Source organism: Diadema setosum, chromosome 13, assembly GCF_964275005.1.
Source record: "Diadema setosum chromosome 13, eeDiaSeto1, whole genome shotgun sequence".
NCBI lineage: Eukaryota > Metazoa > Echinodermata > Echinoidea > Diadematoida > Diadematidae > Diadema > Diadema setosum.
The window spans coordinates 23,220,402-23,235,567 of record NC_092697.1 but is presented as its reverse complement, the minus strand read 5'-3'; the positions used below and the strand labels follow the sequence as shown (position 1 = coordinate 23,235,567).

The following is a 15,166-nucleotide window of genomic DNA, read 5'->3' as shown; positions in this document are numbered from 1 at the left end:
CATTTAGGGGTATCTTTATCTTCCTAGTGTGGCTGTCTCTCGCTTCTCCTTTCCTCACTTCGAACTCCTCCTGAAGAGCCGTCATTCCTGTATCGGGGCTTGGTGATTTCATGGCTCGGTAACGAGTTACGAAGTCAGTCTTTGGAATTGTCGTTTCACCACAGGTAAGGGCTTCTAGGAGAGTGGCATAGATGAACTGGTATTGCTCCTGAGTGAAGTGGACAATGATGAGATCATACAAGAAATGGAGACACGATACACAAAGACAAAGACATTTTCTTTGACCGATGAACATCTCAATAAAATCTTAAAATCTAGTTTAATGTTCTATACATTTCATTAGAATCTATAAACTAGCAAACAAAAATACAAATACAAATGCTTGTGTAGCCAAAATAAAAGTAACTTCTTCCACTAAGCGAGCAGATTAGGCAAGACTTGATATGCCTAGATTTTGTTAGACTCATAAAAAGTAAAAATAATATTAGTTGTTAATATCAAGAGGAAATTAACTATCGTGTGTGTGTTGGCTTCATTCACGGTGACTTCAAACAGTCTTGACTAAATTTCGAATCATTACGAAAGAAAAAAGATATTATCTTTGTTAAATCTGAGACTTCCGTAATGTTTTGGTTCGGTGTTATCCGTACCACAACTTGCACCATCTTTGCCCTGTGCTTTCTCATACTCGCGATGAAGTTGAAGATACCAACAGCTCCCTCAGCGTTCATCTGGTCTAGCATGGCGTCCAGTGTGATGAACGTGCCAGTCCTCCCGACGCCGGCGCTGCAGAATGGAATCACACAATATCATAGCAATGTGACATCCATTGATATGAGCACACAATTAATTTTTATACTGAAACACTTTCTACTTTGCTTGGCTCAACATTTCCTCCCATTAATCTCTGGTTTATTTGCATTGGGTTACTTGTGGTTAGGTTGGTGAAATGAATGACTTGGGTGATAAATCTGTCACTGGGGGATTAGTGTATAGCAATGAAAAGTTACGATTTAATAGAGCGTGGCATCAGAACAAAGCACAGAGCGCGAAGAGTATAGGGGGTGGGGTATATGGTAATTGTAATGATAAAAAATAATAATGATGATAAAAAATAATAATGATAATAATAATAATAATATTAACAATAGTATGATATAATAATAAGATGGCAAGAATACATTTCTAGATTTGGGAAATTTTAATGTACCAGCTTCATTATTCTTGTCGGCAAGAGAGCGTGAAGCTTCTGTTATAATACGACACACCTAACATTACGAATCTATTCTGACATGTATGGTTCTACTAAAAGCAGTTAGATTTATAGTATTAATTAGATGTAATCTTGTAGGTAGGGGAGCTTAAATGCAATGAATGCTTGAGATTATACAACTTTGATCCTGTAATTGATCCTATAAGCTTTAAAGCGTGCTTGATGCCTTTGGGTGTATAGCATGATATGTTTCTCTTGGATACCCTCGATATCTAAGATCATATTGCAGGGCTTTTGACTTTCACAAAGGTTTTAAAGGACAATAAAGGTAAAATTTAGGTAGAAATGCATCTCAATTCTCAAATGTAATATTCATATTACGGAGGCTATGACGTCTTTTTTTGTTTGTTTGTTTGTTTGTTTGTTTGTTTGTTTTTTGTCATGACAAAAACGGAATATCTGATATTACACCATCGCATGGAGACTGTTACGGAGGGGGAAAAAACAGTGGAAACTATAGTCCATGAAATAAATCTCCTGTTAGTTGTCTACCTCAAAGTCTGGCAAAATGTATGCCCAGTACAAAAAAAAAAAAAAAAATGTACATTACTAATGGAGATCATAAAGAGAGCGGTCTCAATGACAATATCTTCAGTGATCTATTTAGGAATTAATACAAAGACAAAAACACTCTTGTGTACAATGGACTTTACAATAGCTGCTTGAATTTTAAAAGTACCTGCAATGTACGACAATAGGCGACCTGCTTGCCCCTTCCTCCATTTCTCTTGTGACCTCGATGAAGTTCATAAGTTGAGAAGGCTGTTCCGGTACCCCCATGTCCGGCCACGTTGTGTAATGATACTGCACCACCTCTCGGTGTACACCAGCCATCTGTGTGATGTAGACAAGGCTGTGTCATTTTCAGGACTGTCATTCTGGTATCTAAGAAAAGATTAATGCTTGCCAGCCGACAGAAGTCTGAAGGATGAGGGTAGAGCCTTTTAAATCGAAAAGCATTACTTCTACTACCAAGAGACAAGCGACTGTTAAGTTTAAATTGAAATAGTACAATGTTTTACACTTTGATACGCAGCGCAGCTCTTCAAAGACAATGGTTGCACCTACTCTGGAAATGGTTATTGAATTGTACGGAAAGTCTTTCATCAACCCCATTATCCCTTAGGAATGAATGATTAACTTTATATGTAAATTAAAGCGCACATGTATGTATACAATTAATAAGCTATTATACAGTATATACATAGAATATTGCAATGGTATAAATACTTCGGAATTGTTATGATAGCTATACCTATGGGAGATATTAATATTTTGCAACTTATTTTTTTTTTTCAACTCGGACTACAAAAAAACAAACTGATTATCTCTAGTGGTGATGTAAATGACCACTTTGTCAGGAAAGGATTATTTGCCTCGAGTGTTTATACGTATATATCCATTGATTATGTACAAAAGTTTGTTAGGTCAATGACGTCTCTGTTGGTTAGGACACTCCAGACAATATATATATAATATATATATATATAAGAAAATTAGTTAATTGGATTCAGTTATGCCGTATTACATCATTGTGTTAGGTTCAGGCGAGCTCATCCGGCTATGAAGTTAGGTTAATGATATTCAGGAATATGATTAGGTGCTAGGGAAGTCTTAATTTAGTAAGTAGAGTAATAAAAAGTAATAATTTGCTTTGTGAAGAGGATTTTTAATGCATACTTCTGTCTGAGCCATATGTTCATTGATTTTAGCAGTTTGTGTATAAGTACGGACGTTAGGAAATATCAGGCAGAGAAACACTTTGGTTAACACATAAGACACATTGGTACGGGGCTTGAATCAGCGTCGGCGAGCAGGACTGTCATGCTGGGGCGACTACCGGTACGAGGGAAGAGCGTCGCTACCTGAGCCACACCTGCTGAGCCACACCTGCTGAGCAACACCTACTGAGCCACACGCGCTGACGACCTGCGGTCTACCGGGCACGACGCTGGGGCAGTACCAACTACCAAAGGGGGAGGGGGAACTCGAACCCGGAACCCAGAGCAGTATAGCCAAAAGTTACGTGTTTATTTATACTTTGTTTTGTATTTTTTTAAAAAAAGTTGCTTATGTGACACAATTATATCAGTGTTTTATGTAATACTGCATGTTTATTACCTCAACATCGAATCGCCGAATGGTGTAATTCTTGGTCACTTGATTGTCTTGCAGAACGATGCGAAATTCTCCAAAGGAGCAGGGTGTCATGCCTGGCCAGTACTGTTCACATTTTTTCTGAGGGTAGGATCAATAAGAAGGAAACATTGCTCAGCCAAAACAAAGTCGTCGTCGCTCTGCCACAATATCTATTAGTCCCACAACTTATTTCATTTCATTTCATTTATTTCATTCCTTCTTTCTTTTTCGTCAAACATAACACGAAATGAATCAGAAGATATAGGCATGTATTCGACTTTACATGGTAGATAATGTTTAACAAATACGAAATTATACATGCATATCGGCAAAATACAAAGTTATGTTTGGAGGGAAAAAAAGAAAGAAAGAACTGAGAGGTTCACTGAAAAGCATGCTTGTAAATTGTGAACCACTCAAGAATTCTTGTGAATACATTGAACCTTTTTTTTTTTTTTTTACAAAGACAGGAGAGAACAAGACAGGACAGAACAAGACAGTAGAAACACAACGACTTTACATGACTTTACAGTAGGGTATACCATGACAGTAATAAAACATAAAAGAACAATGGAAAGAAAGGGGAGAAAGAAAAAGGAAGTGAAAGGAAAAGCCAACACGCTGAACATCGGGATCAGAAGATGGAATTGAGGTGCTGTACATCTGGATCAGAAGAGGGAATTGAGGTGTTTCAGCTCGATCAGCCGAACAAAGTTTATACAAATAAGATAATGTAAAAAATACACAATGATGAAATCAATGATTGACGATGAACCCTTATTTTCCGATTGAGTTCGTTATTCAGAGTAAACTACAAACTGTTAATTTACAAGTAAGCTGTTATTGATATGATGTTGGCAGATGATGCTTACAGTTCGGAGAGTGGAAGTACACACTTTGATTTAACTCGAAGCACGTGTGAAGACACAAAAATTGGAAAGATCACAATACATGTGTATATTACCACTTCTTATATTCATGATGTGAAATACCAGACAACCACAAAACATGATGTATGCTTAGAATAGTGCAAAAAGCCACGTCTGGTTCTACACTGACTGCCATAGTTGTAAAACTGCGTGTTTATGGGTTTTTTTTTTTTCTGCCAAACCTTCTTGCCTTCCACGATGTTAGTGAGCATGATGACCTTTTTGCAGTCATACTGCCAGATCATGCGCCAGAAATCATTTATAGACGCAGTCGTCGGGCCTGCATGTAAAAAAAAAAAAAAAAACAATCAAAAAAAAAAAAACAGTGTAAAGTTATAGGAGATATTTGAATACATATCAGAGGAAAATCAATATTAGAAGTCATTTATAGACGCAGTCGTCGGTCCTGCATATAAAAAAGTAACACAGTATAAAGTCATACGAGACACTTGAATAAATATCCGAGGAAAATCAATATCAGAAGTGGTGCATAGACGCAGTCGTCGGGCCTGCATGTAAAAAAAAAAATACACAGTATAAAGATATGGGAGACATTTGAATAAATATCCGAAGAAAATCAATATTAATTTAACATTTTTTAATTGTCAACATTGATTTAGCTCAGTGATAATGAATGTCCCTACAGAAGAAAGCATATGACAAAGGTTCATTCCTATGTACTCTTTTTTTTTGTTATTTTCATCCAAATTCAAGACTGCACTTCGATGAGTGTCTATATAGGATTCCGCATTGTGGTTTCGATTATTTTTAAACTTCTGTTTACCAACATAATTTTTCTTAAATAAAAAGGAGCAGGAAAATGTTTAACAATCAAGTGTGCTATAATGGAACATTATTCCTCTAAATGAATATGTTTTTGTTCACAATTATCAAAGAATGAATGCAACATACCCTGTGCAGCTATGTACTTGCTCGGTGCATCATAACCCTGGATAGATAGAAAAATAAATCTCCATAATATAGATAACATGGCAGCATTGGCTTGTGCAAAAAAAAAAAAAAAGAAAGAAAAAAGAGGGAACGATTATCTGATCGCTATTGTGCACATTATCAGATAATCGTTCATGCATACATACATTCATTTTTACATATAATGCAGTATTTAACATAACAAACAAGTATGGATGCTCTTGAAATACCTTCTCCAGACTTTCAAATTTACATTGATTTAATGTACATGTAATGGGGTTTACAGGTCATACTAACGTTTATAAACGATGCATTGATGTAGTCAGAATATGGGTCTCTCCCACGTAAGTTCAGCTTCACCCGAGAATGGTCATCTGAAATGAAATTAAATCGCTGAATTATAGGTGGTGGATCAGGTTTAAATTCAATAATTGACAAAAAAAATATGAAACAGAAAGCAACATTAATAGGAAACTGTTTGCAAGTGAATTGCTCAATACGTGACAAATTTCAGATGCTTATATTTCGTTTTGAAATATGTTTTAAAATTGAACAGATGATATTTACCGAAGATAAGATAAAGAGGAGGAACATAGAATTGTGTCTAACATACATGGCAAGATGTTGAGGAAGCGGTTCTTTTTCTGGTGTTCCTTCTTCTTGGCTTCGTCGCTCAGATAAGTCTGATCTAATTGGAGCATCTGATTGGTATATGTTAAAGGAGAGACCAATCGTTGTTAGAAATGAAGTCTTATAAAGAAGTACTAAAAAAATCATAATGAAATGTCCATCACATAAAACATTCTTTACACGGCTCAATCGATAAAATACAATCTATGTAAGTCAACTTTTTATTGCATCATTGTCATCAGTAAATAAAGACCAACCAAAACGGTAAGCAGTTTGTCGGTAAGCAGTTTGGCGCATACACCGACGAGAAATAATGTGCAAGGCTATAAGCAATAGTAAAACGTAAATTACACGTGACATACCAAATACTAGAATGGAAAAGAAAACATTACAGACATTTGTATAACTCATATGGATTTTACGTAGGCCCCTATACTACACTGTCAATCACTGTAAGGATGACTATTTAGTAAATAACTGTAATCGCAAGAGTGGATGAACCCGTCTACCTCAAATTCCTCAGTGAAGCCCATGAATCCCCGTGAGTTAATCTCTGCCATATAATCGGCTAGCCGGTCTATGGCAATAGCTGGCTGTCGCAGGTCATCTGGCTGGACATTCTCGTAGATCGATGCTTCCTGCTTGTTTTTGTCACAATTGAATTGATTGTCGACATCACCATCGTCGTCATCTCCGTAGTCATTTACTGGAGTGAATACGAATTCAACCTCTTGCAAGAGGTTTTATAAAAGTAAAAAAAAAAAAAAAAAAAGAGGTTTTATAAAAGTAAGCTTACAGTTATGTTGTTTTTTCTTTCGGATTTTCTATTCAATTGGTTGTAGGTACTACATTCGTAGCATTAAAGTTCGCTGTCTTGTCATTGTCGACAAAGCAAGAAAAACATGAAATGATAATTTTAGCAACAATCTATAGAGACTTCACTACACACGGTCCTCCCATAATGGGCTAGATTCTCCATTAGTAAGTCCACGTATCGAGGAGTGAATACGATTCTTCGTATTCTATATCTGTCAAGTGTCTCTGAATGAATAGATGTATGAACTGGCAACACACGTCTGCAAACGTGGCTTTAAAGGTAAAGGTTTAATCTTGTGTGTTTGTTGTTTTGTACCATTATTGGTATTCACGGTAAGAAGAAAGGTATAACTGAGGTAGCCCTTGCTTACAGAATATGTAAAATAAAGTGATATCATGCCCGTATGTATACTGCACAGACATTCAAGAACAGAAATGGAACAGACTGATGGAATGAATTTGATGCTGCCATTTACACAGGAGAACTCTACTTACGTTCGCTGGGCTGAACACAACGCATTGTGATTTCTTCGCCTCCAGCCAGGTTCCTGTGACTGACACGAAAATAAAAGACAAAATCAGTAACATCTGAAGAATAAAGTAAGAAAAGGAACATTCATGAGCAATGGAACAAACAAACAAGTAAACACATGACGTTTCTTTGAAGACGCAAAACGCACTTGCCAAAGGCACGATAGCTGCTTACCTGTAATTTACTCCATATTCTTGAGACCCATCGATTCTAGATGAAGTGGCTACCGTAGCGACAACACTAGTATACAACTTTTGCTTCCGTCTCTTCCAGTAGATACTGTGGAATCATAATAGGTATGAAATAAGTATTGTGACGAGAGGAAAAAGTAATTACTCACGAGATCGACCGAGTGTATGTCGAAATTATCATTATCTTCTCTTTTCTTTTCTTTTTTTTTCCATTGTCTAGGGTGCACTTTACTTCCGTATTCTGTCGTAGTTTCTTCCGAATGCTGGACATGCTATCTCATGGTAACGCACGGGGATTACCATTACGTTGCACGGTCAGCTCTATTGACAGCTACACTTATTGATTGTTATCCAACTCGTAGTAACGCATTTATCACCTTCCACGTACTCCTACCATCTTGGTGAAGTAAGCAATAATTTTACTGGACAGAGATACTGAAATAACCTTGCCCCTATAAATTACTTATTCTCTATATTCTCCTTCAAACGAAAATCAAAACCGTTTTTATTGGGATACACCATACAAATTGTTTAACAATTTCCTTTTGATACTTTATAGTGGTGTGCTTTCATTATCTAGTGCGTTAAGACCTAGCGGTTGACTCCCGGATTATATCTCTCAAGATGCTTATTCTGTTCTATGTTCTGTTCTATTCTGTTCTGCTTCTTTGTCGTTTACTATATTTCTGAGAATGTGGCAACAGATAACTGCCGCTCTACGTACGTTGTGATCTGATGTCACAATTACAAAACGACACAAATTTAACTTGATGTATTCTGGCACTTACATGAAACACGCTACTCCGAGAATCAGCGCAAAGGCGATTAAGCATCCCATGGTGGTTCCGTTTGAATTTGACATAGAGTTCACTACTCTCGCGAAAATGAAACAGAATTGGAAAAGTACACAGGTTATGTTCTTTCCAACTACAATGATCGCGATGTACTTTGAATACTATGTGTGAGTACATGTGTATACGCATAATGCATATTGTATATATTATGAATAAATATATATATATATATATATATATATGCCCTGTGTACATATATATATGTATATGTAATTATGTATAAATCCCTACCCATGTTTATATGTATATATATATATATATATATATATATATATACATATATATTCACAACAATAGGTCAATATAAAAACTCCGTTAGGGACGTAAATTTGACGAATTTTCGCCCATAGGGCTTTGTCAAGTCAATACATTTGACATTTTATTTTTAAGTCAAAATAAAATGTCAAAATAAAATAAAAATAAAATGTCAAATGAAAAATAAAATACATTTCAAAATAAAATGTCAAATGTATTGACTTGACAAAGCCCCATGGGCGAAAATTCGTCAAATTCACGTCTCTAACGGAGTTTTTATATTGACCTATCGTTGTGAATCTATACTTTCTTAGGACTCCGAGCAGAAACTAATTGCTGTTATTTATATACATATATGTATGTGTGTGTGTGTTATAAACATTACAACATTCCAAATCACTGCAGAATGAATGACGAAAGATGTGATGAAAAACTTCAAAATATTTGACTGTCTTCTCCTTATACACACATACATTTAAACACAAACACAGATATACAATGCATACGTGACTATATAGGCCTACAGTGTATCAAGCACTGTAACTGACAGTTGTGTGTCCCCCATCCCCTTCCCCCCACATAAAAAAAAATGTACATTTGCCTTAAAGAAACACGAAAGAAGATACATTTCTTAATCTCAAAGAAGTAAGACTTGACCAACACAATACAATAAAGCATTTTTCCATGAGTTTCCGAATGGAGAATTAGGGGTGGAGCATATCCCTTGACACCCCTCCCTCTTTAGCCCCTTAGAAATAAAGAGGAAAATGTTCTCACAGTACTCTATACTACATTACTGCCCATGTATTCATATATATTTACATAATAAAAGTTCAAACACACGTGTTTCTGAAAATACAGGTAAAATAACGTGTAACAGAGCTTTTTCATATCTCACCTAACTCAGTGCCCCATCGGAAATCAGCCTCTGTCCAAGCACTTGGTCCATCAGTATTCCAAACTCTGACTCCAAGCTTGTAGTCTGTAAACGGTAATGCCGCGTGAAAAGAAACTGTTGTATTTTCTCGCTCATATACTTCACAGCGTTGCGTGCTATTTTCCTGATGTTGGCGTCGCAGTACAACTTCGTAATATTTGAATATCCCTCTTACGTTCTCACATGTGATCGGATACCAGGATACAGTCGTTCCGGTAACGTTGAAACTGTTGGCGATCGCAGAAGGTCCTAATTTCAAAGAAAATTAATAGGAAAATGCATTTCGAGACTGTGGGTAAAAGAGAGTTTGTTTGTTTGTTTTTTTCTAAGAATTGATATGGTGTTTATCTTTGCCGGGGAAATATTGTTTAAGTATTTTGCTGTTTTTACCACGTCATTAAAATATTTTTTATGCGTGGAAAAATTTGCGAGCAAAATTTGGGATTCGAACCCGTTTTCTACATGACTTTGGCTGAAATTGTGTGAGAGCAAACAGTAATGTGATGTTTCATGTTCTGGGCATTGACGATCATATTCTCTCACAATTTATTAGCTCATGATAATATAACATTTAAAAGAGTAACAAATGCAGACAGGAGAAAACTACCCAGAAATCAATATAATTTATTAGTGGAAAATAAGCAAAGAAAATGGGATTCCATCGGGATTAGATAGAATTAATAAGGTACAGAGATAGGATGATTGTCATCATTTCAGAAATATACTACGAGATCAAAACATTAAAAGGAATGTGATTTAAATGATCCCATACATGTGTAACCCACTTGGAGCACTTTATGATCTCGAGAGTACTTCAGATTTTAGATGATACAATCTATTTAATACTTTATAACCTCTGACGAAGATTCTGCTACGATCGAACCCCCAGTTCCCTTATAACCCCACGCAAGAAAACACACATGAGATATAGAAGCACGATTTGATGGCTTGTCTTCTCTCCTAAATACTGTATGTCTCTCTGTTCGAGATCAGTGAGGTCTGTGATTGTAGAATCGTCACATGTCAGATATTTTGCTGTACTTGTTGTTCAATACAAATTATTACGTTCAAATGGAAAGTTTAACTTACTGTCACTTCCGGTGGTATTTTGCCCCGACACGGATGCTATCACTCCCCCACTTCCAGATATCAATTTCACGGTTACGTGAAACGTTGCAAAGTTAGCGAGATTCTGAATGATCAGGAAATTTCTACGAGGCCGAGAAGATTGGTCTTGATGTCCGTCCGTGGTGATATGTGGTGCCTCACTGACTGGATGAAGGGGACAAGCTAAGTATTGGAGGGGTCGATAAATCACTCGGTAGGTACCCAAGCACGTGGGTGCCAGCAACCACTTGACAAGTAAGCTGTTCGTCTCATATGCAGACGGTTCGACGGTCACTGCAGGTTAGGAGATACCATTTGGTATAAATCAATTCTAAGAATATGCTATAATTGTTATTCAATCGGCGATTATGATTATCATATTACTGTCGGCTACCGACTTTCATCCTAACATGAATCTCCGTTCTCCCATACCCACCCATATCCGTATTCTTCATATGCGCGTCATGATATGAAATCTGTTCACACATACAACGCATGCGCATACACGTTAAACGCATGTCGGTATGTGTGAGCCCCCTGACTTGTATATCAACGATGAAACTTAAAGGACAAGTTCACCTTCATTAACATAAGGATTGAGAGAATGTAGCAATATTTGTAGAACACATCATTGAAAGTTTGAGTAAAATCGGACAATCTGTTCAAAAGTTATGAATTTTTGAAGTTTTTGTGCAGTCACCGCTGGATGAGAAGACTACTGCAGTGTATGATGTCACATGCGTACAACAATATAAGGAAAATATAAAGAGAATTTCACAAAATTTTATCTTTTGAAAAAAAAGTACACATTCCCTTGACTCGTTGCTGACATATGTTATGGGTAATATTATTCCCATTGCCTTTAGAAAGAGGCAAGTCAAGTGCTCTTTTATTATGCGAAAAAAAAAATGAAAATATGTTTAATTTTCTTTACATTTTCTTTATACTGTTGTACTCATATGACATCACGAGCCTTAGTAGTCTCCTCATCCAGCAGTTCCAACACAAAAAATTTAAAAATTCATAACTTTTGCATCGATTGCCCAATTTTCCTCAAACTTTCACTGATGTGTTCTACTAATATTGCTGCATTCTCTCAATCCTTATGTTTATGAAGGTGAACTTGTCCTTTAAGATGTGAGCAATAAGATTTTGTGACATTTTCTGTCCACTTATTCAAGTATCCCAATAATCATGACCTCCCCTCCCCCAATATGCCAAACGTTATTGGATACACTCAGTTTCAAACGGCCTTTACTTTCTCCATATTATTTTTGGTATTCGTGATTATGACTATTTGTCAACACCAATGATCGCAGCAATGAATCTAAACAAAATCTAGAACAGATCTAGTGATGTTTTTTGGAATCCTAATATATGTGCATGACAAGCACGAACTTCTTCGCATGTAGGGACGAAAATATTGAACAGGCCTACCTCGCAGCCATTTATAATGTTATTTCTTTAGTCAGCGACAGTTACTTGCATTACATAGCTCAGTTCCAATAATCTAGTTGCTGATGAATTTGTAAATATGCAAAACATGTGAAGGGGAAGAATTATTGATGGACTTGTATCAAGTTGCATCAAGCTGGGATAATCCTACCACGATCTGATTCCAGGTTGCCGATTGTGACGTGTGCTGACTGCAATAAGGTGATCTCGGTCCCTCCATTATCCCTTTGCACAAGCTCGAGAGATACATTATACGAGTTCAGCGGAGAGAGTCCTGTAAATTCCATGCTTCGATTAGGAAAAATTGTGTGAAATGACTCATTTGGCAATAATGTCTCGCATAAGTCTCTATCGATGACTTTGTAATAACCACGCCATTTCAAATCTTGCAAGGAGTCATACGTGCATCCCTCAGTGACTTGGTAAACCCAAGACAAACGTATTGTCGTCCCTTGTACCCACTCCGCCGATAATGACCCTGTATTCGCAAAAATGAAATGTAATCAGAAAAAAAAAACATAATAAGAGTGGAAACATAATGTATGCAATAAAGTCATATGGGAAGCGACAGCAACCTTTATACCTTGATCATCGTTTTCTATGTCCAATCCCCTTTTTTTCCATCACCTATGGCGTTAGCGGAAAACAAGGGCATGACAAAAATGAAAACAAAGAAAATAAAAGGCTAAAGCTGTATCTAGCACAGGTCTCTCCCTTGCAAAGTGTACCTACAGTATGATCCAAATGGAATCAGTCCTACGTTTGTAACAAACGTGACATTGTGATGAAAGTCTCGTTTGTGAAGCTAGATTGTGCAACTCTTACCCCAAATAAATACATGACCATACTCAGGTCATAGAAGCACTACGGTGCGGTAAATGCGCCAGTTCTGTCAGAGGGTCAGAGGTCGTAAATGGTAATATATGTTTATAAAAGGCTTTACAGCTCTCATGTCAATGCTTATTTCCACACGCTCTTATGACAAAAAAAAAACAACTTTGTAACAAATACAGTTACAACAAAACTTGTATCAGAGATGCGCCTTTGCTATCCACATTATGCCATTTCTTCCATAGTCCATTCCTATAAAATGTACAGTCATAGTTTTGTCAGGCTCTTGCACATTATTGCTCTCTGTGAGTTATTGTTGAAATGCTACAGCGAGACATCAACAGTTTGATGGGGGAAAAACACTACTCACTTTTCATGTCATATCGACGTAATAGGACATTTCGATGAAATCTATCGGAAAATCATGTACGTTCGGATTTGACGCAGGTGTTGAGCTTTGAAGCGGGTGTGTGTGTGCATGTGTGCGTGTGTGTGCAGAAAATGCAAATTTCATACCTGGCTCAATATTATCTGTACAATGTCTCAAATGTAGCCCACTCATCAATGTGCTAATGATTGTGATGAAAGGTTATAAGGGACACAGATTTAAAAAAAAAAACATACAAACAAACTTCGTAATGGATGCATTATACAATAGTATTCATCCTTGATGTCATGAACACGATGGGCGTGAATTGAGGCTGCAATAAATATTTTGGGAAGATTATATGAAAATGAGTTGGACAAGCACTTATTTCTTTCACATATGCAATGACAGGATCAAGAACTTAAGAATGTCACGTTCTCAAGCACTCAGAATAGAGTGAGAATGAACAATAAATTATGACGTTCACGAATCAGGATTTATGTCATGTAGATGAAAATTCAGCAATCACACTGAAACTATTGTTACCTTCGAAAGACGTAAATTTGATTGCTATTGAAAGTCACGAAAAAATCCAAATCTTTCTGATATGTGTATCGGTACACTAATGTTTGTGTATACGTATGTAGATTTCGTTTGTAATCATGCATTCCTCTTGGAAAAAAATTTACCGATTTCTGAAGCAAATGTTGTAGCATTAACAACAGCTGAATCAGATACTAGTATGGTGTTCCACATGGGGTATCCATGTCGGCGCCAAAGTTGGACTTTGATGTTGTACGTTGTGGAAGGCTCAAGATCTCGTAGTTCCTCGAAATTTGGTATTTGTTCATAATTGAGTGTTATCTCATCGGTTTCCCTCCATTCAGTGTCGGTAGGACGTTCATCGGGGCATGCAGCTCTCTGCACAGGCCTGTAGAGAACACGCCAAAATAATTCCGCAGTATCGCTACACTGCTCGAACAATGTCCACGAAACTTCCACTGTTGCCGTTGATATAGCGTTCACCCACACTGAGAAAAACATACAATGATGTGACGAATCATGACCTTACTTATGACAAACAAGAAGTCAGCAGTTACGATGTGATTGTCATCAACATGTAAGGCACCCATGAATGATTTCCATATGTTCAGATCTATACAAGATCAATGACGAAGCAGCTAACCACATAATATCAAATTATCGTGAATCTTTGCAATTTTGCATTTTGTACAGATCCATTATTAATTCAGTTTACAATTTGTGACCGTGCACCACAAAACAAACAAAAAGTCGCACCACTTGGTTTCACGTGAGGACTCAAAAAAAGGTGAACTGTGTCAAATATGTCAGTTTTGAGTTTTTACATTTTCTGAAAGATCTATCTTTCCACTACATTATTTTGAAGTTTTGAATCAGAACATGAATGGGAAAGTGTGTTTTCAGCAGTTTTTCTACAACCCCTTTTTGGGGGAGAGTGTCAGGTATGTATTAGAGACCCCTTTTCATTTCTTGAAATCCTTTGTACACTCTTCACTTTCAAGTGTAATAACTTTTGAAAGGATAAGGCTACTGTTTTGTAAGTTGGTATTAATCATGAACAGAGTGTGCTAATAGAACATGCTAAATTTCACCTTAATTTAAGAATTCCTTCATTGTTGTTGCTCGAGTGGTTGGCAGCCTGTGTTTTGTCCCTTTCATCGCACAGCAAGAGCGGCTTGGTGAAAGATTAAGCGCTTGAATAGACCCTGTACTTCAGAGCCTCTTTTCTCAATTCACACTTTTCCAGAGTGTGTGCATTCTTTCCAGTATCTAGGTAGGTTAGGGGAGTCCATTTGAATTGATTTATGTATCATTTTAAAGCTTAGAGTCTCCCCTTTCAGAATCTGCCCTTAACTAAAAATACATGTCTGGCGACTT

At 36.8% G+C, this 15,166-nt stretch overlaps 1 protein-coding gene across 1 annotated transcript in view; it reads right to left on the bottom strand.

Annotated features, from left to right (window-relative positions):
• LOC140236488 (uncharacterized) overlaps positions 1 to 15,166 on the bottom strand; it is a 49,128-nt gene that overhangs the window by 7,375 nt on the left and 26,587 nt on the right. Inside the window, exons 5-19 of the mRNA XM_072316411.1 lie at positions 12,200 to 12,526; positions 10,576 to 10,887; positions 9,448 to 9,735; positions 8,229 to 8,310; positions 7,424 to 7,528; positions 7,213 to 7,271; positions 6,411 to 6,607; positions 5,885 to 5,972; positions 5,569 to 5,645; positions 5,254 to 5,290; positions 4,524 to 4,621; positions 3,395 to 3,511; positions 1,953 to 2,107; positions 651 to 786; positions 59 to 208 (exon numbers count right to left, since the gene is read on the bottom strand). Of these exons, the coding sequence (XP_072172512.1) occupies positions 59 to 208; positions 651 to 786; positions 1,953 to 2,107; positions 3,395 to 3,511; positions 4,524 to 4,621; positions 5,254 to 5,290; positions 5,569 to 5,645; positions 5,885 to 5,972; positions 6,411 to 6,607; positions 7,213 to 7,271; positions 7,424 to 7,528; positions 8,229 to 8,310; positions 9,448 to 9,735; positions 10,576 to 10,887; positions 12,200 to 12,526 (2,228 nt within the window). The remainder of the gene's footprint in view (positions 1 to 58; positions 209 to 650; positions 787 to 1,952; positions 2,108 to 3,394; positions 3,512 to 4,523; positions 4,622 to 5,253; positions 5,291 to 5,568; positions 5,646 to 5,884; positions 5,973 to 6,410; positions 6,608 to 7,212; positions 7,272 to 7,423; positions 7,529 to 8,228; positions 8,311 to 9,447; positions 9,736 to 10,575; positions 10,888 to 12,199; positions 12,527 to 15,166) is intronic.